General features: G+C 51.6%; 1 protein-coding gene across 2 annotated transcripts; it reads left to right on the top strand.

The window, feature by feature from the left end:
* Window positions 1-23,918, top strand: CCDC61 (coiled-coil domain containing 61). 2 transcript variants are annotated; one of them, XM_049621725.1, is made up of 14 exons: window positions 1-94; window positions 8,090-8,248; window positions 8,500-8,582; window positions 12,404-12,561; window positions 13,576-13,737; window positions 20,582-20,792; window positions 20,889-20,971; window positions 21,696-21,865; window positions 21,988-22,063; window positions 22,389-22,531; window positions 22,619-22,697; window positions 22,875-22,926; window positions 23,414-23,489; window positions 23,597-23,918. In XM_049621725.1, the coding sequence occupies exons 2-14, from the start codon at window positions 8,101-8,103 to the stop codon at window positions 23,692-23,694; spliced, it is 1,539 nt and encodes a 512-aa protein (XP_049477682.1). In that variant the 5' UTR covers window positions 1-94; window positions 8,090-8,100; the 3' UTR covers window positions 23,695-23,918. The 2 variants fall into 2 exon arrangements, with proteins under 2 accessions (XP_049477682.1, XP_049477681.1); XM_049621724.1 differs by lacking the exon at window positions 1-94 and adding an exon at window positions 3,599-4,190.
* Window positions 23,919-24,379: the final 461 nt, after the last annotated feature.

Genomic DNA, 24,379 nt, shown 5'->3' with positions numbered 1-24,379 from the left:
CCAGGGCCAATCAGAAGCGAGAAGGCCGGATCTTGGGGCGGGGCTGGAGCTTCGGCAGTTGAACCCCTCGCGAGGAGGGGTGTCTGTGGAGAAGGTGAGAGGCGGCGGGAGTAGCGGGTGCGCGGGCCGGGGTGGCGATCCTGGGGGGAGGGGATGCTCTGGGGGAAGGTGGGCTGCGGCGGGCAGTGTAAGAGTCGAGAGGGGGTGACCTTTAACACGGATAGGCGCTTTGATGAGTGTTTGTAAGGCAGAGGGCAGCATATGAGTGGGGGAGATGTTTTGTATTTCTCAGGAGGGTCTTTAATGGGGAAAGTGTGTAAAGCAGGCGACAGCAGGTGGTAAAATACAGAAACGCCCTTGTGATATAGCCTTGCGATTTAATGGGAGGTTTTAAGGCAAGGGGTTATTACAGCGCAGTGTGGAGGAGCGGAGGTCCTTGCGATGAGTGACAAGCTTTGATTCGGGTGGAGGGCAGGTGAGGAACTATATCGAGGGAGGAAATGAGTGAGGACTCCGGGGATGAAGGTGTGTGTTAACGAGGTGTGAAGGCATGTGATCGATACACGTAGCGTTTGTTGAGGGCTTACTATGTGCCAGGTTTTGAATGAATTAACTCTGAAAGTTCTTAACAACCCTACCAGTGGTTAAGAGTGTGGGGTCCGGAGTTGGGGCTGCCTGAGTTTAAATGCTGGCTTTGCCACTGGCCCTGCCACTGACCGTCACGGTGTCTTTGGGCCAATTGTTTAACCTTCTGTGCCTCAGTTTTATTTATCATCGTTAGGGTGACCTCATCTCTTACTTGTCTATATCTCCCACCTAGTGGCCTCACCCAGTCTCTTGGCTTCACATGCTCTTTATATAATGATGTCTCCAAATGCCTGTCTGCAGTCTGGATCTCTCCCCTGAACTCCAGACTCATTTGTCCAACGGCCGACTCTTCTCTACTTGGAGGTCCAACTGACATACATGCTTTCGAAACTTGTCCCCAATCAAGCTTGTATTTCCCCCTTTCAGTCTTCAAACCCAGCTGATGTCAGTTCCATCCTTTCGGGTACTCAGGACAAAAACCTTGGAATTGTCCTTGACTCTCCCTTTTCCAGTGCCCACATGCCATCTGTCAATCGGCACATCTCATGGGCCTATCTTCAAAGCACTTCCAGAATCCATCCATATCTCACCACCTCCCTTGCTACTGCTTTGATCCGGGCCATCACCTGCTCTTGCCTGGTCTGTTGCAGTGGCCTCCTTGCTGGGCTCCTTGCCTCTGCCCTTGACCCCCCCCCCCCCCCCCCCGTTGGAGGTTCCTGTTAAAACACAAGTCAGATCATGGTGTTCCCTGGTCAAGACACCCCCATAGCTCTCACCTCACGCAGTAGAAGTCCTTGCCAAGCTTGTAGTGCCCCCACTGGCTCCAGCTCCCCCTCCACTTTGCCCTCAACTCCTGCCATTCTCCCTTGTTCACACGGCTTCAGCCACCCTGGCCTCCTCATCGTTCCTCAGACATACCAAATTTCCCACCCCGGGGAATGTCCTTGCTCTCCCCTGCCAGGATCGCGTAGTCTCCAGATGTCTACGTGGCTTCTCCCTCACCTCCTTCAGGTCTCTGTTCAGATGTCAAATCCACAGACAGGCCTCCGCTGACCACCCAAGAGAAACTGGCCCCTGTTACTCCCGGCCCGTCATCACCTGGTTTTGTTTTCCTTGGTAACACTGACTCCTACCCAACATATATTTGTGTTTGTTTATATCCACTGGCTTCTTAGACTCCCACCCCCCACTAGAGTGATAGAGTGTTTGCCTCATAAGAGTATAGAACTCAGCACCTAGAAGTGTCCACAGATGCTTTATTTAAAAAAAAAAAATTTTTTTTAACGTTTATTGATTTTTGAGACAGAGAGAGACAGAGCATGAACGGGGGAGGGGCAGAGAGAGAGGGAGACGCTTTATTTTATTTTTTTTAAATTTCTTTTAACGTTTATTTATTTTTGAGACAGAGAGAAACAGAGCATGAACCAGGGAGGGGCAGAGAGAGAGGGAGACACAGAATCGGAAGCAGGCTCCAGGCTCTGAGCCATCAGCCCAGAGGCCTATGCGGGGCTCGAACTCACGGACTCACAGACCGTGAGATCGTGACCTGAGCTGAAGTCGGATGCTTAACCGACTGAGCCACCCAGGCGCCCCGCCCACAGATGCTTTAAAAAGCGTTACTTATACTCTACCATCATCTCCATCATTTCTAGGGGGGGGGGCTCCCTGTGGTATTGGGAGAGTCTTGGGTGGGGTGGTGGGGTCAAGATGGGGTAATAAACTGGGAAGACTGTCGCATCCAGGGGTGTAAGGTCTCAGATCTCAGTGCTGGGGGAGCTTGTGGGAAATGCAGATTCCTGGGCCCACCCCCTCCCCCCAGAAGTTCTGCTTCTGCCGATTTGGGGCCATGCCCAAGATCCCGCATTGTCATCAACCACCTGCAGCCCTCGGAGAAACCAGTTCAGAGCTTGGACAGGAGCTGTCTCATCGTTAACCCTCCCCTCTGTGGCTGGCCCTCTGCTGGGCAGTGCTGGGGAGCCTGGTGGTTGAGACAGCTCCTCACCTAGCCTGGGGGTCAGGGAGGGCTTCCTGCAGGAGTGGACATTGGAGCTGGGACCTGGCGACAAGGGGTGAGCTGAGAGGACCAGACCTAGGCTGTATCCAGTACCTACAACCCCGTTTTCCTGGCATCTTGCATAAAGTAGCCCCTGATCTGTGCCAGGCCCACGGTGCTGAAGACCCAGGAATGATCAAAATCTTGGGTTTCTAGTCTGTCAACTAATCATCAGCTAGTTGCACAGATGGTAAACAGCTGACCGAAAGCCAGGCACTGTTCGAACCTCCTTCCATGTATTAATTTAATCCCCACGGTCACCCTGTGTGAGATGGGAGCTCTTATTATCCCCACTTGACTGATGGGAAAAGGCCCAGAAAGGCTAAGTGCCTTGCCCTGGGTCACACTGTGGGCAGGTGGTGGGATGGGAGCTGAGGCCAGGAGTCCCTGTGTGTCATGCTTAAGATACGAGACCACCCAGAAGGATTGGTGCTGGGAGGGAAAGGAGCAGGGAGTTATAGGAGGAAGCAGAAGGTGGTCCGGGAAGGGTAGCTGGGTAATGTGTAGGGGGTCTGGTGTGCCTTTCCCTCGCTGCAGGATTCTGGGCAAGCCTCAGTTTCGTCCTCCGTAAAATGGGGGATGGTTACAGCAGCTGCCAGAGAGCAGAATTAAACGATGAGTCACTGGTTGATCGGGTGTGCATCGTCCTTATCTAAGGCAACAAGCCTTTGAGGGATAGTGGGGGGGCGGGGGGCGGGATTTGGATACCCCACGGGGTGGTGATGGGCTGCGGTGTGCGCTGTGGAGGTGTGGATCCTGGGGAGTCCCAGAAGCCTTTCGTGTTTATGTGTTCCAGGGGGACAGTGTGGAAGGCTCTTGGTCTATATTCTGCGGGAGCGCAGGGCGAAGGGAGGGGAGTTCTAGCCAGCTCAAATTCACCCACTGGGCGGTGAGGTGAGCTTAGAATGGGGGCGGGGCCAGGCCGGTGTGTATAGTATGTGAGGTGGGGGGGGGTACACTGCTTAGGAGAGGCCGGCTAGGTCATGGTCAGGCTGGAACGTGTGGTGGTGGGGGCAGGAGGGCGCTGCGGAGAGGGTGGAAATAACCACCCGGGGTGGGGGCTGCCAGAGCTGGTGATTTACCCCTGTCTTGTGTGGGAGATGGTGATGTGGATTTGTCTTGGCTCCCACCCCCACCGTAGGGCGAGGGCTGTGAAATCTGGAATATCCGGGGAGCGCTGTTGGGAGGGGGAGGAGCCAGGGTGTGACCCTGGAAGCGGAGAGGGGAGTCATCTTAGTGAAAGACGGGAGGGAGAGGGCTGGGGTCGGAAAGTTGAGGGGGCTTGTGCGCATGTGCGTGTGTGCTGAAGCCATGAGGTCGTGAGGCCCGAGAAGTGGGGTCAGCTGTGTGGGCCCGAGTGGGGTGCTGGGGTGTCCACGCGGAGCGCGCAAGGTTGAAGGGCTGACGTCACGGGTTGGCGGGGGCGGGGCCTCGAATGCAGGGTCGGGAAGCTGAGGCGGAGAAGAGGAGCCAGGAAGAGTCTTGGGACTGGAATGAAACCAGCAACCAGGATGGGCCACTGGTCACAGAGCAAGGATGAAGGATGCAGGTAGAAGGACAAGGTGGGGGGTGGGAAGGAGGGAGGGGCTCGGGGTCTGGAGAATCCCAGAATTGGTGGGGGGGGGGGGGGGTAGGCAGGGTGTTCAGGGAAGGCTCTGCAGGGAAGGGAGATGGAAAATGTGTGTGTGTGGGGGAAGAGGGGGGTTACATAGAATTTGGGAGGGATCAGAATCCAGGTGAAATATGGGGGAAAGTAAGACAGGCTGAAAATGGGGTAGATCCTCACTGTGGAGTAGAACCTTGGGCAAATATGCAGGCAGAATCCAGGCGGAATAACAGGAGGGAGCAAAAGTCAGGTAAAATATGGGGGGGGGACCTCAGGAGAACTTGGGGGCTGGTGTACGGAGAGGGGGAATGTGGCCCATCCCGCCCCCCATCTTGGAGAGCCGCATGGCAGTAAGGGACATGGGGAAGGGAATGAAGAGGGCTGGTTTCCGGAATGTGGTAGGAGGGGGGAGGCTGGAAAATGGAGGGAGGGAGGTTCTGCAGCGGGGAGGGGAAGGGAGTCCGGAATCTCCAGGCTCAGAATCCCCAGATGGGGAGTTGGGGTCTGGAAAGGAATGTGGAGGTAGCAGGGGTGCTCCCATCAGGCCGAGAAGAGGGGAGCGGGCGAAGTTTGTGGAGGTGCGGGGGGCAGGTGTGTGTAAGGGGACAGTGGAATTCGGGGAGAATATTCAGGGGCTTAATATCTGGGGACTGAGCCGGAGGCTAATGACTTCACGGCAGTTGGATGAGGAAAGGCTCCGTGGTTTAGGGAAGGGCTGCTATTCTCGGGAAGAGAATGGGGAGCTTCTGTGGGGGAGTGGGGGAGGAGAGCAGGGCTGGGTTGGTGGTGGAGATGGGATGGGACGGGCCCCTTTACTCCTCTGTCTCCTCCCTGGAGTTTGGTGCAGCGAGCCGGGTGGTGGTGAGTGGGGCGGTGAAGCTGTTAAGGCTCCTACGGGGTTCTGCCGGTACCTCCAACGCCTTGGTGACCGGAATGGCGCGACTACTGATTGGTTCGCGGAGCCGGAGGGGCGGGGCCGGAGGGCGGGGCCCAGGGCACCGGGCGGGGCAGGGCCAGCGCTGCCTGGCACTCGCGCGGAGGACCGAGGGGCGCTGGGGGGGGGGGGGGGAGCAGGATTACGTTGAAATGTGTAGCTGTTTGTTTGCCCATAGGTCAGGGATTATTAACCCCACCTCTGAACCTCCAGAGAATGTGAAAGTGCCCAATTGTGAGAGTATGGATTTTCAGGGGGAAGAGGTCGCTCGATTCCATCAGCCAGTTCCAAACTCGAGAGAGCCCCCCCCCCCCCAATAAATTTATGAACTTGGGTCTAGAGTCAGAGGTGCCTGCCAGGATGTCTGGGGCTTTGGCGGTTGTCCTTGGGCCTTTGAGAAAGGGGATCTGTGGATGGGCCTCAGGGTGGTATTCTGGGAGCCCTTGAAATTACTCGCCAAGGGTTGGTTATTCATTTGTCTGGGGGGAGTTCAGAGATCTCATTAGGCTATCAGAGGCACAAAGACTCCTAAAAAGGTTAAAGACCTCTGGCCTAGAGTTTCAGGGCTCATCATTTTCTGGCCTCATAAATGTTATATTTTCCAATATCAGCCTTTAGGAAGACTTTTTGGGGGAGAGTATGACGCGGAGCAAAGGTTGCGGGGGAGAGGAGGAGACCAGGCATTGGAGGGGTCCCCGTGATCTGGGTTGGGGGCAGTCCTGGGTAGCTCTGTCCCTGGGGCAGCTGTGGGTTTCTGCCGAGCCTCAGTTTCCCCATCTGTACACTGAGGAGAAAATGGACTTGCCTTGTTTCTGTACTGCCTTTCAAGACACAACACAACTAATAATAATAATAATAATAATAATAATAATAATGCCGGTGTGTATCGAGTGCTTGCCCTGTGTCAGGCATTGCTTGATTTGTCCAAGGATTTTATCGGGATTAAGTCGTTTAATCCTTACACCAGTCTGAGGACATGAGCCCTGTTATCCTCCTATGGGCTTACAGAGGCTTGCATGAACATCATCTGGCCGGGTATTTCTCTCATCTCATCACTTACCCCTCTCTCCGTCCCTCACGCTTATACTTTGCTGTTCTTAGAATAAACGAGGCACATCCCACCGTGGAGCCCTCCCCTGGCCTCTCCTTACCCCTCTCCAGGCGTCTGCTCAGAGAGCCCTTCCCTGGCTACCTTAGCTACAAAAGCAACCCCTACCCCCAGCGTCTCCTTTTTTCCCACTAGTCAACTTTTTTTTTTTGTGGACATTTTTAAAGATGTTTATTTGATTTTTGAGAGAGAGACAGACAGACAGAGCACGAGTCGGGGAGGGACAGAGAGAGGGAGACACAGAATCTGAAACAGGCTCCAGGCTCTGAGCTGTCAGCACTGAGCCCGGTGCCAGGCTCGAACTCATGAACCATGAGATCGTGACCTGAGTGGAAGTCTGCACTTAACCGACTGAGCCGCCCAGGAGCCCTACCCCCCAACTTGTGTGTGTGTGTGTGTGTGTGTGTGTGTGTGTGTGTGACATTTTTATACCTCTGACTGCTGCCGCCCTCTTGAGGGTAGGGGCGAAATCTGGTTTCTCATGGTATCCCCAGCACCCAGGAGAGCATGTGCTTTAAAGAGAAGGAATCTGGGTCCAAGAGAGATTAAGTAACTTGCCCGTGTCTGTGCACATACCTGAAGCTAGATACGAGCTCAAGCAACCTGGGGCTCTCCCTAAAATCCATGCCGAACGCACAGATCTGACCCTGACCTCCACTCCATAGAACTAACAGGGAGTAGTAGCCCTATTGGCTAAGAGAAGAGGGCTAAGTAAGCCCTATTGGCTAAGAGTGGTTTCAGAGTTCGAGCCCCTCGTCAGTCTCTGTGGCAGCGCAGAGCCTGTTGGGATCCTCTCTCCTCTCTCTGCCCCTCCCCCATTTGCGCTGTCTCTGTCTCTCTCAAAAAATAAATAAATAGACTTTAAAAACTAAAAAAAAGGGGCGCCTGGGTGGCTCGGTCGGTTAAGCGTCCGACTTCGGCTCAGGTCATGATCTCGCAGTCCGTGAGTTCGAGCCCCGCGTCGGGCTCTGTGCTGATGGCTCAGAGCCTGGAGCCTGTTTCAGATTCTGTGCCTCCCTCTCTCTGTGACCCTCCCCCGTTCATGCTCTGTCTCTCTCTGTCTCAAAAATAAATAAAAACGTTTAAAAAAAATTTTTTTAACTAAAAAAAAAAAAAAAAAAAAAATCTACCCTGCCTGGAGGTGCCTGGGTGGCTCAGTTGGTTGAGCGTCTGACTCTTGATTTTGACTCAGGTCATGATCCAAGGGTCATGGGATTGAGTCCTGATTCAGGCTCTGCTCTGAGTATGGAGTCTGCTTAAGAGTCTGTCTCTCTCCCTCCCTCTCTCCTCCCCCCACTCTCCCCTGTCCCTTTCTCCTGCTCGCATGCGCTCTCTCTCTCTAAAAAAAAAATAATAAAATAAAAATTTTAAATCTGCTCTGCCTGACCTCAGTACTCTCTGTCTCCCTTTGTAGCTTGATTTTTCTCCACAAACGTTTGAATGAATGCGTGACTGATTAATAGATAATGAGCATAAGGATTAATAAATTAATATCAGTGTATTAATCACGATTCTCTTGTTGGAAATCATATATCCTGTCAGCCAGCACGCGTGGGGCGTGGACACAGTTCTAAGTGTTTTTATGTGGATTTTGCAATTTAGTGATCATGACAAGACTCTGCGGTAGATTCCATTATTATACCCGTTTTCTGGATGAGGAGATTGAGGCACAGAGAGGCAATCGCTTTCCTGAGGTGTCAAAGCTGGCGAATGGTGAAGCCAGGATATGAATTCTTGGCCTTCCGGCCTTGGAGCCTGGCCTCTCAGCCCCTCTGGGTCTCTGTTTCATCCCTTCTCCAGCGACACTGGCCATGGACCAGCCAGCCGGCCTGCAGGTGGACTATGTCTTCCGGGGTGTGGAGCATGCCGTGCGGGTGGTGGTGTCTGGGCAGGTACTAGAGCTGGAGGTGGAGGACCGGATGACGGCTGACCAGTGGCGGGGCGAGTTCGATGCCAGCTGTGAGTGTGCCTGCCTGGGGTGGTTTCACCTGTCCTTCCCTGGGATCACCTTCTCCCGGAAGATGAGGTCAACCAGGAACCCGCCCATCTGCGTCTTCTACCCGACCAGACTCCCTAAGGTGGGGTGGGGGTGGAGGGCTCGTCCCTCAGGCCAGAGGCCCTGGAGGGGGGGCAAGTTGGGAAGCTTGGATGCATTGCTCTTGGGCTGGGCAGGTGGTCAGACTTCAGGAAGGACTTTTCTCTCTACCCAGTCATCGAAGATCTGACTCACAAGACAGGGAACTTCAAACAGTTCAACATCTTCTGTAACATGCTGGAGTCAGCTCTCACCCAGGTAGGGGCAGGTTGGGAGCTAGGGGTGGATCCCTGGGGAGGTGGATGGCCATGTGACGGATGCAAGGCCCTCTACCGGCTCTTTCCTTAAAGGGACAGGCCTGTCTTTTTCTTCTTTCCCAAATGTAAGTGGTTTATTCTGATTCTAGTGATGGTTACTCTAATGTGGGAAATTCCTGTCACAGAGGGATGTCCAGAAGAAAGGAAGAATCACTCTACTAACACTCATTCCTGTTAATATTTTGGTGAAAATCACTCCAGCCGTTTCACCACTTCTCTGTTTACTTGTGAAAGTGTGTGTGTGTGTGTGTGTGTGTGTGTGTGTGTATTTGCAGATGTATAATTTTATATAGTTGATATATTTCCCAAAGTATTCTGTAACCTGCTTTTAAAGTTGTTGTTTTTTTTTTTAATGTTTATTTTTGAGGGAGAGAGACAGGGGCGAGTGGGAGAGGGGCAGAGAGAGAGGGAGACACAGAATCCAAAGCAGGCTCCAGGCTATGGGCTGTCAGCACAGAGCCTGATGCGGGGCTCGAACCCATGAACTGCCAGATCATGACCCAAGCTGAAGTCAGACGCTTAACCGACTGAGCCACCCAGGCACCCCTCTGTAATCTGCTTTGAAAAGATTAAACCACGTGAGGCGGTTAAGCCTCCGACTCTTGGTTTTGGCTCAGGTCACGATCCTATAGTTTTGTGAGTTCAAGCCCCACGTCGGGCTCTGTGCTGACAGCGTGGAGCCTGCTTGAGATTCTCTCTTTCTCTCGCTCTCGCTCTCTGCCCCTCCCCCACTCATGCTGTCTCTGTCTCTCTCAAAATAAATAAATAAACTTAAAAAGTTAAAAAAGTAAAAGATTAAACGATATTTCATAAAAATTTAGTCACATCAGTGAGTATAGCTACTCATTCACGTAATTTACTGAGCATTTATCGTGTGCCAGGCACTGTGATAGACATTGGGATACAGCACTAAACACAAGAGATAAAATTCCTGTCCTTTATGAAATGGACATTCTAGTGGGAGAAACAGAAAATTGAAAAAATGTATAACGTCAAGTAGTTAGAAGTATTGACAGTGGCGGGGGGGAGCAGGTTGGACGTTGGAGTGGCAAGGGTGCTATTTAGGCATTTTAAAACTATGACCTACATTATTTCTCTGATTATAGATATTTGCACTCACATATTAAAGTGTGCGACTTAGAAACTGACCGTCTTTCTTTCTTATTATTTTTTTTAAATGTTTTAGTTATTTTTGGGAGAGAGAGAGAAACAGAGACAGGGCATGAGTGGGGTAGGGGCAGCGAGAGAGGGAGACACAGAAACTGAAGCAGACTCCAGGCTCTGAGCTGTCAGCACAGACCCTGATGTGGGGTTTGAACCCATGAACCGAACGATCATGACCTGAGCCGAAGTTGGACGCTCAACTGACTGAGCCACCCAGGCACCCCTCTTATTTTTTTTATTTAATGTTTATTTAGTTTTGATAGAGAAAGAGACCTAGCACGAACAGGGGAGGCAGAGAGAGAGGGAGACACAGAATTCGAAGCGGGCTCCAGGCTCTGAGCTGTCAGCACGGAGGCCCACACAGGGCTTGAATTCATGAACCGTGTAATCATGACCTGAGCTGAAGTCAGCTGCTTAACTGACTGAGCCACCTAGGTGCCCTGAAACTGACAGTCTTTTATAATCCCCTTTATCTCCCCTACTCAAGACTGTTAGCACTTCATGTGTATGTGTAGGTAGAATAGCACAATGGTCAAGAGCATGAATTCTGAAGTCAGACTCATCACTGCCACTTACTAGCTGGGAGCCCTGGGCCAGTTACTTCCCCTTCATGCCTTAGTTTTCCTATCTGTCATGGGGGATAAAGTAGTCCCTGTTTCACAGCGTTGTGAAGATTAAATAAGTTCTGTGTATAAACCTTAGAATGGCGTCTGGCTCGTAATAAGTGCTTTATAGATATTGTCTATTTTTATTATTGTCATCAACTTGTGAGTTTGTCATCCTTGTTAGTGGTTGCTTAGTATTCTGTTACGCTCATTGAGCATGATTTATGTAACCCCGTTTTTTGTATCATGGCCCTTTGTGGTCTTAAAAATTATTGAGGCCATCAAAGAGCTTTTGTTTATGCAGGCTTTTTCTATCAATATTTGTTTGCCGTATTGTTTTTTTTTTAAATTTTTTTTAATGTTTATTTATTTTTGAGACAGAGAGAGACAGAGCATGAACAGGGGAGGGGCAGAGAGAGAGGGAGACACAGAATCTGAAACAGGCTCCAGGCTCTGAACCATCAGCCCAGAGCCCGACGCAGGGCTCGAACTCACAGACGGTGAGATCGTGACCTGAGCTGAAGTCGGACGCTTAACCGACTGAGCCACCCAGGCGCCCCTGTTTGCCGTATTGTAAATTAAGTTGTTTTATAAATTAAAACTGAGAATAACTTCAAGATATTTATGAGTTCACTTAAAATAGCCATAATAAGCCTGTTATGTGTTAAATAACATTTTAATGAAAAAATACATTTTCTAAGACACAATAAATTAGTAGGAAATACAGCATGGTTTTACATTTTTGCAAATCTGTTTAATGCCTTGCTTAATAGAAAACTGCTAGATTTTTTTTTTTTTTAGTTTTAAAATTTTTATTTATTTTGAGAGAGAGAGAGAGAGGGAGCACACGCATGCAAGCAGGGGAAGGGCAGAGAGAGAGGGAGGCAAAATCCCAAGCAGGCTCCACACTGTCAGCACAGAACCTGATGAGAGGTTCAGACTCCCAGACCATGAGATCATAACCTGAGCGGAACTCAGGAGTCAGATGCTTAACCAACTGAGCCTCCCAGGCGCCCTGAAAACTGCTAGATTCTTATATGTGCTTCTGCATTCAGTCTGTTGCGATGTGTTTTTTTTTTTTTTTAATATTTATTTACTTATTTATTTTTTTAAATTTTTTTTTAACGTTTATTTATTTTTGAGACAGAGAGAGACAAAGCATGAATGGGGGAGGGTCAGAGAGAGGGAGATACAGAATCTGAAACAGGCTCCAGGCTCTGAGCTGTCAGCATGGAGCCCGACGCGGGGCTCGAACCCACGGACCGCGAGATCATGACCTGAGCCGAAGTCGACCGCTTAACCGACTGAGCCACCCAGGCGCCCCCTTTAATTGCTTTTATCAGATCATGGTGCACATCCTTCTTTGCTAACGTATTAAATCGGCACAGGTGGTCATTTCTCAAAGGTTTGTCGCAGTGTGGAGTCCGAGAGCATATCAATGAACTTTTTGTTTTACATTACATTAAACTCTATTGATGTACCTTGAACTTTGCTTGGATCTTTTGCCCATTTTATCATATCATGCACCGGTCATTTGGAAAATACGGTTCGCTGCGTTATGTGGACCTTCTGAGTGTTGACACATTTCATTATCCGGTATCAGGAAGTCACATTTGTTAATATCCTCACCGATCTCCCCAAGGAAAGTCTTTGAACATCAAGAATGTCAACACAGCAAAAAGGGCCCATGACAGTATTATTAGGAAAATTGTCTTGGCCTCGTGGATTCCCTGAAAGGGTCTCGGGGACCCCCAGGGGCCTTTGGACAACACTTGGAGAGCCACAGCACTAAGCTGTCCCCCATGGTTGAGCATTTAGGTTCTTACCAGTTTCTCCCTCTGGTGTCCTTTGCCAGCCCCTGGGGCAGGGCCATCCTGGTCATCTGTCTCAGTGTCGGAAAGGCCCCACTAGCCCAACGAATGGATGGGGCGTGGCCTGGCTTTGGGGGTTGTGTGCTCCGGGCCTGGCCGTTCCTCTCGTCCTCTTCCAACAGAGCAGTGAGTCGGTCACCCTTGACCTGCTGACCTACACAGACCTGGAGTCCCTGCGGAATCGCAAGATGGGGGGCCGCCCAGGCCCTTTGGCCTCAAGATCAGCCCAGCTCAACTCCAAGCGCTACCTGATCCTCATCTACTCTGTGGAGTTTGACAGGTGGGGATAAAGGACTTGGCTCCAGGCTCAGGCTGGTGGGTGGGTAGGAGAGGGTGTAGTTAGAACTCAGAAAACCCTGAGGGCGGGGTGGGGGTGGTGCCTTTGGAATCTTCACTGTTGGGGTTTGTATGGTTTGGTATTGTGTTATTCCTTTTATGTCATCCTTGAAGTGTTGGCTTTTGGACCTCATCCTTATCTCCTCAAGGTCACAAAATGGCTGCTGGCCCTCCAGGCGTGGCTTCTGTATCAAAGCAAGAGGAAGAGAACTGGGCTGTACTTGCTAATTGCATCTACTGCTTTTGTTTTTGTTTTTAATCAGGAAAATAGAAGTGTTCCTACAAGATGCCCAATAGGTTTCCTATCATATCTGGCCAGAAATGGTCTTGTGGCCTTTCCCTAATATTTGGCCACAAGTGGTCATGGGTAGGGGATGCTGCTAAAATCAATGCCTGGCTCTTTAGCCTGTACAGTGGGAGGCAGCAAGGGAGGAGGGAGCTGGCAATGGCCATTGGGTAGCCAGGGGATAGCATCTGCCCCATTTGATAATCGCTCCCGGATTTTCTAATGGGAAGTTGTCAGTCCTATGAGCATAGCGTCTGGTGGGACGGCCGTTAATCAAGGTGCCCTACCTTTCCTCTGCTAAGCGGTGACGCAGATCAGGCCATTTAGAATCTACCCCTGTGGAATCGAATTAGGACTGCTTGGTGGTAAATAACGTGATACCAGTTTTCACTCCACCAGCAGCGTGTGATGAGCAAGTTAATTCGGACTGCACCCGGCCCATCAATGCCAGGGGTTCCAAAATTGCTCTAGAAGGGAGTCTCAGGGACGGCCAGCTGGTGCAAGGGATCTGGGCGCAGGGAGGGGGCTGGAAGTTGCATTTAGAACTTAAGCCTCTAGGAATGTGAGGTTTTTGGAATTGTGCATTTTCCTGCTCGAAGGCTCTCAGGGTCTGGTAGTTACCCTCGGGTGGATTCTTGGCCTCTGAGATGCCACGGTTCTAATCTTCCTCAGGATTCACTACCCGCTGCCCCTCCTGTACCAGGGCAAGCCGGACCCTGTGGTCCTGCAGGGCATCATCCGCTCACTGAAGGAGGAGCTGGGCCGCCTTCGAGGGCTGGACGGCCAGGATGCTCGGGACACCCGGGAGACTGAGATCTGGCACCTGAGGGAACAGTGAGTCCGGGAGGCGAATGCGGTTGGGGCTGGAGGGAGGAGGCATCCCATCAGTCACTGCCTGGCCCTATGCTCAGCACTATTGGAAGGGTGGTGGTCCCTTGTTCACCAAACATTTATTCCGAGCCCCTCTTCTGTGCCTGCCTTGTGCTGGGTGGTGCTGGGGACACAGCAATGATTCAGCCAATCCTGGCCCTGCCCTCCTGGGACTCCAGGTCCAGTGGGGGAGATAGCTCTGTCTGTAGACAGTGAAGATACCCAGTGGATGGAGTTTGGGAAGCCCGGAGGGGAGACTGGAGCCTGCCTGGTAAGGGAGAGGCGTTCCAGGCAAAGGGAACAGCATGTGCAAAGACGGTGGAGGTGGGGCTATATTCAGCGCCTCTTTTGTGCTGGCCCCCTCCCTGCCCTTCACGTTGTGGCCAGCCCAGGGGGCAGATGGACGTTGATCACATAACCACCTGGGAATAGCATTGCTAGCAGAGATGGGATTAGGCAGAAAAGGGAGTCTGTGCTCTAGGAGGCTGAATAGGAACCTGCTGGGGTCTTGGGGTGAGTCAGGTGAAGCGAGTGGGGAAGAGTGTTCTAGGCAGAGGGAACGGCGTGTGCAAAGGCTTTGTGTTTGGTTGGATGTGGTGAAAACACGGGGGCTGGCAGAGTAAAGTGAAGAGAGCAAAGGCTTTTTGGCATATTTACCGAGTGCCTGCTGCATGCTGTGCCCTGTGGCGTGCTGAATCCAGGACGCCGTTGCCACCTGGAGGAAGTCCCGCCCATTGGGAAGGGCAAATAAAATTTTTGTAAGAACAATGATAATTATAACCGTAGCTGACATTTATAGAGCATTTAACTGTGTGCCAAGGATTCTGCTCAGTGCTTTGTTACTTAATTTTTAATTATTTTTATTATTCTTTATTTTTTAAAAATTTTTTCATTTCAATTTTAAATTTTTATTTATTTTCAAATGTTTGTTTATTTTGAGAGAGAGAGCGTGCCAGGGGAGGACTGAGTGAGAGGGAAAATGGATCCCAAACAGGCTCCACGTTATCAGTGCTGAGCCCAGCTCAGGGCTTGATCCCATGAACCGTGAGATCATGACCTGAGCCGAAATCAAGAGTCGGACGCCCAACCGACTGAGCCACCCAGGTGCCCCTTCGTGACTTAAGTTTTTTAATCCTTGCAAGGTAGACATTGCTCTTGCCCCCATATTACAGAGGAGGCAACTGAGGCCCAGAGAGGTTAGAGAACTTGCCCCAGGTCACACAGTAGGTAATATATAGCCAGGCTAGATTTTGAATCCGTGCAGCCAGCACCAAGCCCCCTTTGTTTCTGTAGCTGTTGTGTTACGTTGGTGGCTGCTAGGCCGCTAGGCCAGGGCTAAGTGTTCAGGGCTGACAGGGAGGAGGTGGGGGCCCCTGGGGCTGGAGAGCCCTGTGGGTCTTCCTGGAAGAGCCTGGCTGTACATTGCTGGGAAGCAGGATAAGTGTTTTCCTCACTTCGTCCTCAGGATCTACCCTCTGGCCTCTCTGGTGTGTGTGGATGTATGCATTTCCCGGACTGGCCACAGCGTGGCGCCCTCTGTCGCTCAGAGCCAACCAGAACCAGAGAGGATGGCTTGAGATCCTACAGCTGGTTGGTGGCTTCTTCCTCTTCCCAGCTTCCTCTTCCTAACTGTAGTGAGGGAGTTTGGGAAGACTCCAAGATTCATTCATCCATCCATCCATCCATCCATCCATCCATCCATCAGTGTTTATCCAGTTCATACTGTGTGCCAGGCACACTGCCCGGCCTGAGTTAATGTTTCTAGAGCCCTTACTCAGTGCCAGATATGGTCCAAGCACTCTGTAGATTCTTATACAACTTTATACGTAGGTATTGTTATTGTTCCACTTCCCAGAGATGTGAGGTGCTACTGCCCAAGGTCACCCAGCTCGTAATAAGTGGAGTAGAGTTGGACACAGCCCGACCACAGAATTCAGGTTCCCTCACGGTGACCAGACAGCTGGAGTAAGGATCCAGACAGAAGACAGATAATCACACTGATAAATGCCAACTCTACAATGACTGGTGCTATAGGAAGGAAATGTACGGAGAGCATGAGAGCAGAGAACAGAGGGACGTGACCTAGCCTGGCTGGGGACAGCGGATGCGACATTTAAAGGATGAGAGAAAGTGTTGCAGGAGGAGGGACTTGGATCTGTAAAGAGAAGCTTGGCTGACGCAGCACGGGAGAGGAAGGTGGGAGGAGAGGCGAGGAGGGGGAATCAAATGGGGAGCTCCTGGGAGAAGGTGGGGGAGCTACAGATTTTAAGAAGTTTTTTATTAGGAAAAATTCCAAGCACACACAGTAGACAGAAGCAGGATGCACAAGCATTTGTGCCCCAGATTCAACGGTGTTCTACATTTTGCCCTTCTTGTTTGATCCACACCCTCCCCTCTCCCCGAGAAGCAAATCCCAGACATCAGATTTCCTCTGTAAATACTTCGTTTTATCTCCATGGTCAGTGTATTCCTCTGTCCCCTGTATTTCCTGTGAAGTCACTGTTAAAGCTAGAGGCTAATCAGATTTAGGTCTCTGGCAAGACACCTTCCTTGGGGGTGCCATGTACTTGCCTACTGTCAGGTGGCGTTGGGGCTGATGAGTTCTGAGGTTGAGATCTGAGTCCTTCTTATGAAGTTCCCGTCAGCCCAGTCAGTACCTCTTGGTAGTTTTCATTTGCATCCACTTAATTACCAAGAGGTTGAGCAGTGTTTCATATATTTAAGTAGCCATTTGGATTTCCTCTTTTGTCAGTTGCCTGTTCACCTGTCGTATCTATTTTCCTTTTGTCATCTACTTCTTACTGATTTCCAGGAGCTCTTTATATAGTCTGGATATGAGCCCCTTGTTGATGTTATGTATTTCAGACACCTCCTTGCCCTCTACAGCTGGCCTTTTCACTCTCTTAATAGTGTCTTTTGATAAATAGATGTTCTGAATTGTGGATGTAGCCTAATTTATACGTTTTTTTCTCTGAAGTTAGTAATTGTTATGTCTTGCCTTAGAATCCTTCTCTCCCAGTATCATGAAGATCTTGTCCTATATCGTCTTCTATAATTTTTTGTCTTTTGCCTCTCACATTTATGTCTACGATCCACCTGAAATCGATTTTGGGGGGAGGTAGAGGCTCTTTCATATTTTTTTCACATGGCCAGTCAATCAGTCCAATGACATTTATTGAAAAGAGTATCCTTTCCCTACTGTGTCGTCATTGTCGCCTTTATCACAAATAATGTGTGTGTATGTGTGTGTGTGTATAATATATGTAGGTTAGAGGTATTGTAGCTTTCTAATTAGACATACTGGGTAGAGCAAGTCTTCTGACTTGTGTTTTTCCAGTTTAAGAATTTTTTGGTTATTTTTGGAAATTTGCATTTCTTTATAAATTTCAGAATCAATAGGTTTTTCAATACAAAAACATAAAACCTGTTGGATTTTTTTTTTTTAGAATAATAGGCTTGAGATTTTATTTTTTTATAAACTAATCTCTACACCCAACATGGCTCTCAAACTCACAACCCTGAGACCAAGAGTTGGTTGCTCCAGTGACTGAGCCAGCCAGGTGCCCCATAACTTGTTAGAATTTTTATTGGTATTGCATTGAATCTATAGAACAATTTAAGGAAAGCTGAAATCTGTATAAATAGTGAGTATTCCACAGGATGCCTGGGTGGCTCACTTGGTTGAGCTTCTGACTTTTGATCTCAGCTCAGGTCTTGATCTCAGAGTCGTGAGTTCAAGTCTCGCATTTGGTTTCACACTGGGCATGGAACCTACTTAAAAAAATAGTGAGTACTCCAATATATAAACAATATACCTTGGTATTTATTTAGGTCTTATTTAATGTCTGAATGATGTTATTCTATCATACTTTTGTTAGATTCTTTTCCTATCTTTGGGTGATTTTTTTTAATGGTTTATTTAAATATAAACGATATAGATGTTTATATAATTGTATTTTTCAAAAAAATTTTTAAAGTTTATTTTTATTTATTTTGAGAGAGAGACAGAACATGCACGGGAGGAGCAGAGAGAGAGAGAGAGAGAGAGAGAGAGAGAGGGAGAATCCCAAGCAGCCTCTGCACCATCAGCGCGACTGAGACTGAGCCTCCTAGGCCTCCCTAACTGTAGATGTTGATTTTGTGTCTAGTAACTTCCACCAGCTTTCTTATTATTTCTAATAATTTGTAGATTTCCTTTGATGTTTAATGTTTATAATCATTTCATCTGCAAATGACTGTTTTGTTAATTCTTTCTTAATCCTTATCTTTCATTTCTTTTTCTTTCCTTATTGCATTGGTAAGGATCACCAGTACAGTGTTGAGAAGAAGCAGTGATATGTGGCATCCTTGCCTTGTTCTGGATTGTAAAGGATAAATTCAGTGTTTTGCCAAAAATGTAGGCATCTATGTGTTTTTCAGATCCCTAATTGATTTAAACTTGGAAAGTGACAACAACTGTCAATATATAGTTTTTTTTTAAGGTTAAAAAAAGTTTTTTAAGTTTATTTTTTTTAATGTTTTCTTTTTTTAACGTTTACTTATTTTTTGAGAGACAAAGAGAGATAGAGTATGAATGGGGGAGGAGCAGAGAGAGAGGGAGACACAGAATCCGAAGCAGGCTCCAGGCTCTGAGCCATCAGCCCAGAGCCCGACGCGGGGCTCGAACTCACGGACCGTGAGATTGTGACCTGAGCCGAAGTCGGACACTTAACTGACAGCCACCAGGGCACCCCACGTTATTTTTGTTTTGTTTTTGCCACTTGACATAATTCTCCAATATGCCACCAACTTTATACCCAGTTAGATCTATTTGAGCGAGTTTCTTTTAAAAGTTGTAGGGGTTGGGGCACCTGGGTGGCTCAGTCAGTTGGGCGGCCGACTTCGGCTCAGGTCATGATCTCGCAGTCTGTGAGTTCGAGCCCCGCGTCGGCTCTGTGCTGATGGGTCATGAGCCTGGAGCCTGCTTCGGATTCTGTGTCTCCCTCTCTCTCTCTCTGCAACTCCCCCACTCATGCTCTGTCTCCATCTCTCTGGCAAAAATAAATAAACATTAAAAAAAAAATAAAAGTTTTAGGGGTTGATTTCTTAAAATTTGTTTAAATACAATATTTTCAGAGTTCCAAAGTCAAAACTGAAAAAGAAGGTACGGGGGTACCTGGCTGGCTCAGTCAGTAGGGCATGCGACTCTTGGTCTCAGGGTCTTGATTTCAAGCCCCATATTGGGCATGGGGGTTACTTAATAAAAATAAAAATTAAAAAAAAAAAAAACAACTAAGAAGGTACATTTAGTGGGGTCCAACTTGTGTCCCTGTTGCCACTGGTTTCTCCCTGATAGGTAAGCTATTTTTTTTTTTTTAAGTTTTGATTTATCCTTACATATTTTTGAAAATATGAACATAATATGATTTATAATTCCCCTCTTTTCTTTTGCATAAAGAGACGTATTAAACATTGTTCAGCCCTGTTTTTATTTTTTTATTTTATTTTATTAAAAAAAATTTTTTTAAATATTTATTTATTTTTGAGACAGAGAGAGAGAGAGCATGAACAGGGGAGGGTCAGAGGAAGAGGGAGACATAGAATCTGAAACAGGCTCCAGGCTCTGAGCTGTCAGCACAGAGCCCGACGCGGGGCTCAAACCCACAGGCCGCGAGATCATGACCTGAGCCGAAGCCGGACGCTTAACCGACTGAGCCACCCAGGCGCCCCTCAGCCCTGTTTTTAAACTTCTATCCTGGCCATCACTTGGCGACAGGATATAGAGCTCTTTCTCCTTCCTTTTTCTAGTTGTGTGGTACTCAGTTCAGTGGCTGTATCATAGAAATTCAGCTTCCTTTCTGTTGGTATACATTTTGGTTATTTCTACTCTTTTGCTATTATAAATAGGGCTGCGGGGCGCCTGGGTGGCTCTGTCGGCTAAGCCTCCGACTCTTAATTTCTGCTCAGGTAATGATCTCAAGGTTGGTGAGATAGAGTTCCCCTTCCGGCTCTACACTGACAGCATGGAAGTTGCTTGGGATTCTCTCTGTACCTCTCAGTCTCTGCCCCCCCCCCCCCCCCGTCAAAGTAAATAAATAATAAATAAACATTACAAAATAGTGCTGGGGCCCCTGGTGGCTCAGTCAGTTAAGTGTTGGACTTTCTATTTTGGCTCAGGTCATGAGCTCGAGGTTTCCTGGGTTCCAACCGTGGGTTCGAGCCCCACCCCTGGCTCTGCACTGACAGCGAGGAGTCCGTTTAGGATTCTCTCTCTCTCTCTCTCTCTCTCTCTCTCTCTCTCTCCCTGTCTCTCTCTGGCCCTCCCCTGCTCCCGCTGTCTCTCTCTCAAAAATAAATAAACTTAAAAAAGAAATAGTGCTTCAATGAATAGCCTTGTGTGTACATCTTTTTCTCAAGGAAGGTTTTGAGCACCGTAGTGACCTGATCGGATTTGCATTTTACAAAGAATCTTCTGGTGAATAGGAGGCGGTGATGGCTGGGAGGCCAGGGGTGGGGGCGTGGGAGACAATGTAAGGCCAGGAACTCAGGGCTAGGCTCTCAGGGTACAGAGAAGGGCAGATTGATGACTTATTTTGGAATTAGATCTCACAGGGCTGTGTCCTCGCCGCGGGATGGATGGCCATGTTCCTCCTCCCGTGGGAAGAGAGACTACGGGGCCGTGGGGGCGGCTGGAGTGGTGGGGCTGCATTCCCGGTTCCTGGAGCAGGTGAAATGGTTCGTGCCCGCACCCATGGAGAAGTGAGGATGATAGGATCGTGCACGCCCTCCCTCCCGACTCTGTCGTCCTCCCTCTACCCTCTTCCCCCAGGGTTTCACGCCTGGCATCGGAGAAGCGCGAGCTGGAGGCCCAGCTGGGCCGATCTCGAGAGGAGGCTCTGGCCGGGAGGGCGGCGCGCCAGGAGGCTGAGGCGCTGCGTGGGCTCGTCCGCGGCCTGGAGCTGGAGCTTCGGCAAGAGCGGGGCCTCGGACACCGCGGGGTGGGCCGCCGCAGCCAGGATTGCGGGCGCCTGGCCAAGGAGGTGAGGGGGCGGGGCGGCCGGCAGGCCGGGGGTGGCCGCTGGGCCGTGGACCTCGGCCTCAGTCTGGGCCCTCGCGCCCCTGTTCTCCCCCGGCAGCTGGAGGAGGTGAAGGCGTCGGAGCGTAGCCTGCGCGCGCGGCTGAGGACCGTGAACAGCGAGCTGGCGGTGTACAAGAGGGGGTGAGGGGCGCGGTCTGGGGTGGGCGGGGTCTTGGAGCCGGGACCGGGCTGCAGGGGTGCTCAGGCCTGGACGGGCGAAGCCTGGGGAGGAGGTGTGGAGTCGAGGGGGGGAGGGCGGGGCCCAGGGCGTGTGGGCGGGGCCTGAGTGGGGAGGCTGAGAGTGGGTGGGGACGGAGCGGTGGGAGGAATCTAATGGACCGCGTGGGGCTGAGTTAGACGTGGTGGGCGGAGTCTGTGGGGAGATGGGCAGGGCTTGGAGCGTGTGTCAGGAGGCTGGGCCTGGAGATTGGGAAGGGGTGGACCCTGAGGCTATCCCGTAGAGCGAAAGGGCGTGGCCACACGGTGAAAGGTTGTGGCCCCGCCGGTGGGGATCTGGTTGATGTCTGCTGTTTCTTATTGCGGTGGGTGACGGAATTTTGGAAGGGATTTCTAGGGAGCGGTGGGAGAGCTCAGGAAGAAGGGTCCCGGTGAAGGGGGTTTGTTAGGATGCAGGGAAGTGACAGACGGGTTCTTCTGGGGCGCTCTCTGGGGCTCCGAGAGGGGCGGGAGCCTGGGACAAGGTAAGGTGTCTGTGAGGGTCGTGTGCAAGGGCGTGAATGTCTGGGAGTTGATGGTGGGATGGACCAGAAAGTTCGGAGTTGGTGTGATCCGAGAAGAGGCTTGAGATAGGAGTTGAGATAGGAGCTGGCCGGCGGGAAACTGACACTGGGTCCTGCGCTCCCAGGAGACAGACTCCGCCGGTGGTGCCGCCCCGGGTGCGGGAGGATCGGGCTTCGTCGTCGCGGGAGCGCTCCACATCTCGTGGTCGCGGTGCCGCCCGCTCTTCTTCCCGGGAGAGCGGTCGGGGGAGCCGGGGTCGAGGCCGCCCCGTCCGCCCCTCGCCTTCACCCACAGGTCTGTGCCGGCCGGGCCCTGCCCTGCCCTGCCTGTGGGAGGAGGGGGAATGGACTAGAGCTGTGGAGGCGTGATCCTGTGACCCCAGCCTCTTCTCTGCACACTCTTCCACCCCATCCTAGGTGGTCACGTGCCCCGTTTCGACCCCACGGCCTTTGTGAAAGCCAAGGAGAAGAAGCAGAGAGAGATCAAGATGAAGTTAGTCCCTGGCCCTTTACTGGCCCGCTGACCTGTGCCCTCATCCATCGCGGTCTCCCATCACCTGTCACCTGCTCCGTCTCTCCCTTTCCTGCTCCTGCTTTGCACCTGAACTCCACCTCCGCTCCTGACCCTTCCCCCCACCCGCCCTGCTTCCTTGTCTCCCACCACCACCTGGTCTGCGTGTCCGCGTGCCTCTTCCTTACGTAGGCCGCGTGACCTCAACGGAGTCACTGGCCCCGGGCTGCGACCCGTAGGGGCGCAGCGACGCCTTTCCTGGCACTAGCGGGGCGGCCGGGTGAGCGTCTCCTTTGCGGTTCCGCAGGCAGCAGCAGCAGCGGAACCGACGGGGCAGCGGAGGAAGCGGCGACGGACCTTCCGTCTCCTGGTCGCGCCAGACTCGGCCGCCCGCCGCCGTGACCGGCCGAGGGGACGCGGCCAACCGCTCGCGACACCGCAGCTCCTCGGGTAACTGGGCTGCAGAGCGCGGGGCCCGCAGGCGGGCTGGGCGCCCCGGGCGAGCGCCGGAGACTTACGCTCTCTTTCTCCCTCTAGTGGACAGTCTCCGCAGCCGCTGCTCGTCCGCCAGCTCCTGCAGCGAGTTTGAGGATTTCTCTGAATCCCTCCCTAGAGGGTAAAACTTGGGCTGGGGGAAGAGACCGCCTCCAAACGGGTGTCCGGGGAGGCTGGAAAGAGGCTTTTGCAGGGAAATTGGGTGATGGAGGCTGGAGCCTTGAAACCACGTTGGGAGGGCGAGGTGGGAGGTGCCGGAGGCTTCTCGGGTCGGTCCTTGATTACCGTCTCCCGTCAGCGTTCGCCGCGGGAAGCCTCCCAGCCCCACAACCTGGAGTGGGTCCAATACGGTGAGTGTCTTTCCCCAGACCCTGGAGGGGGAGGGGGCGGCATGAACCTCCCAGAAGCCCCTTTCCTCCGTGATTCCATTGTGGGGGAATCAGGTGGGCAGGGGTGGCTCCGAAATGCTTCTGGTGGCGAATGTTTTGAGCCTTAGGTCGGAGGGGAGGGTGGGCGTGGGGTGGGGGCAGATGATGGTGGCCAAGGGCACCAGCGCTGGCCTCCAATGAAAGGTCTTAAAACCGGCCCCGCCCCCTTCCTATCACCTGTGTGTCCCTCAGCCTCAGTGTCTTTGATCAATTAAATGGGGATGGTAATCGTCTTCACCTCAGAGGGTTCTTTCTGGTGAAGCTCCCGGGAGGTGATTTTGCATCCAGTAAGTGGCCAGTGGGTGTCAGCCCTTATTTTTTGAGATCCTCGGGTTCAGAACTTCCAGTGGACTTGGGGGGCAGGACTAGAGGGAGGGTCCCTAACCCCCTCTCGTGCCTCCTCCTGCAGCAAAAGTCCACCCCTCTGGATCGCGGCCGCCGTCAGAGACGCCCGGCTAATTCGGGGGGCTGGGTCCCTATCAAAGGTGAGCCTGGGACTCCACGTGTCCCCCCTTACCCTGCCCCACAGTCTGAGGACAGCATATTGGGCCCTCACAGCCCCTACACCCACCCCTCTCACCTGCTCTCACAGAGTACAGCTCGGACCACCAGGCAGCGGACATGGCGGAAATAGACGCCCGCCTGAAGGCCTTGCAGGAGTACATGAACCGTCTGGACACAAGGTCGTGACCTTGGGCAGGGAGTACTGCTCCTCCACCCCCCCACCCACTGCTGCATTCAGTGTGGAGGGGCGGGGCTGGCGGGTCCTTCCGGCCCGGCTCAGGCTCCTCCCCTGCTGGTGCTCCTGGGGTCTCCCGTGTGTGAGGCCCTGACCCCTCTCTCCCATGCATTGCAGGCTGGGGGGCGGAGGGAGGGGGTGTGCATTTTGTAAATAAACATATTTGTCCTTGGGATCCTTCAGCGTGTGACCGAAGTGTGGGGCTGGAGCGGGGAGAAATGAGGATTGGGCGAGGGGTGTCATTGGGACCTGGGTGTATTTCTGGGCGCGCCTATGACTGGGAAGTTCAGGGGCAGGAAAAACTTCCATGCTCCCTAAAGCAACAAAAGGGGGGACCTTAGGTATGGTAGTGAGCAGCTCATCCCCAAAGGGGTACAAGCGGAGATAACTGCGCAGGATCCCTTTGGCCGAGTGGTAGAGAAGGGGTGTCCTGGGGCGCCTGGGTGGCGCAGTCGGTTAAGCGTCCGACTTCAGCCAGGTCACGATCTCACGGTCCGTGAGTTCGAGCCCCGCGTCAGGCTCTGGGCTGATGGCTCGGAGCCTGGAGCCTGTTTCCGATTCTGTGTCTCCCTCTCTCTCTGCCCCTCCCCCGTTCATGCTCTGTCTCTCTCTGTCCCAAAAATAAATAAAAAAAAA

This window comes from Panthera uncia (genome assembly GCF_023721935.1).
Source record: "Panthera uncia isolate 11264 chromosome E2 unlocalized genomic scaffold, Puncia_PCG_1.0 HiC_scaffold_19, whole genome shotgun sequence".
NCBI classification, from domain to species: Eukaryota; Metazoa; Chordata; class Mammalia; order Carnivora; family Felidae; genus Panthera; species Panthera uncia.
This window is presented reverse-complemented; position numbering and strand designations above follow the sequence as displayed.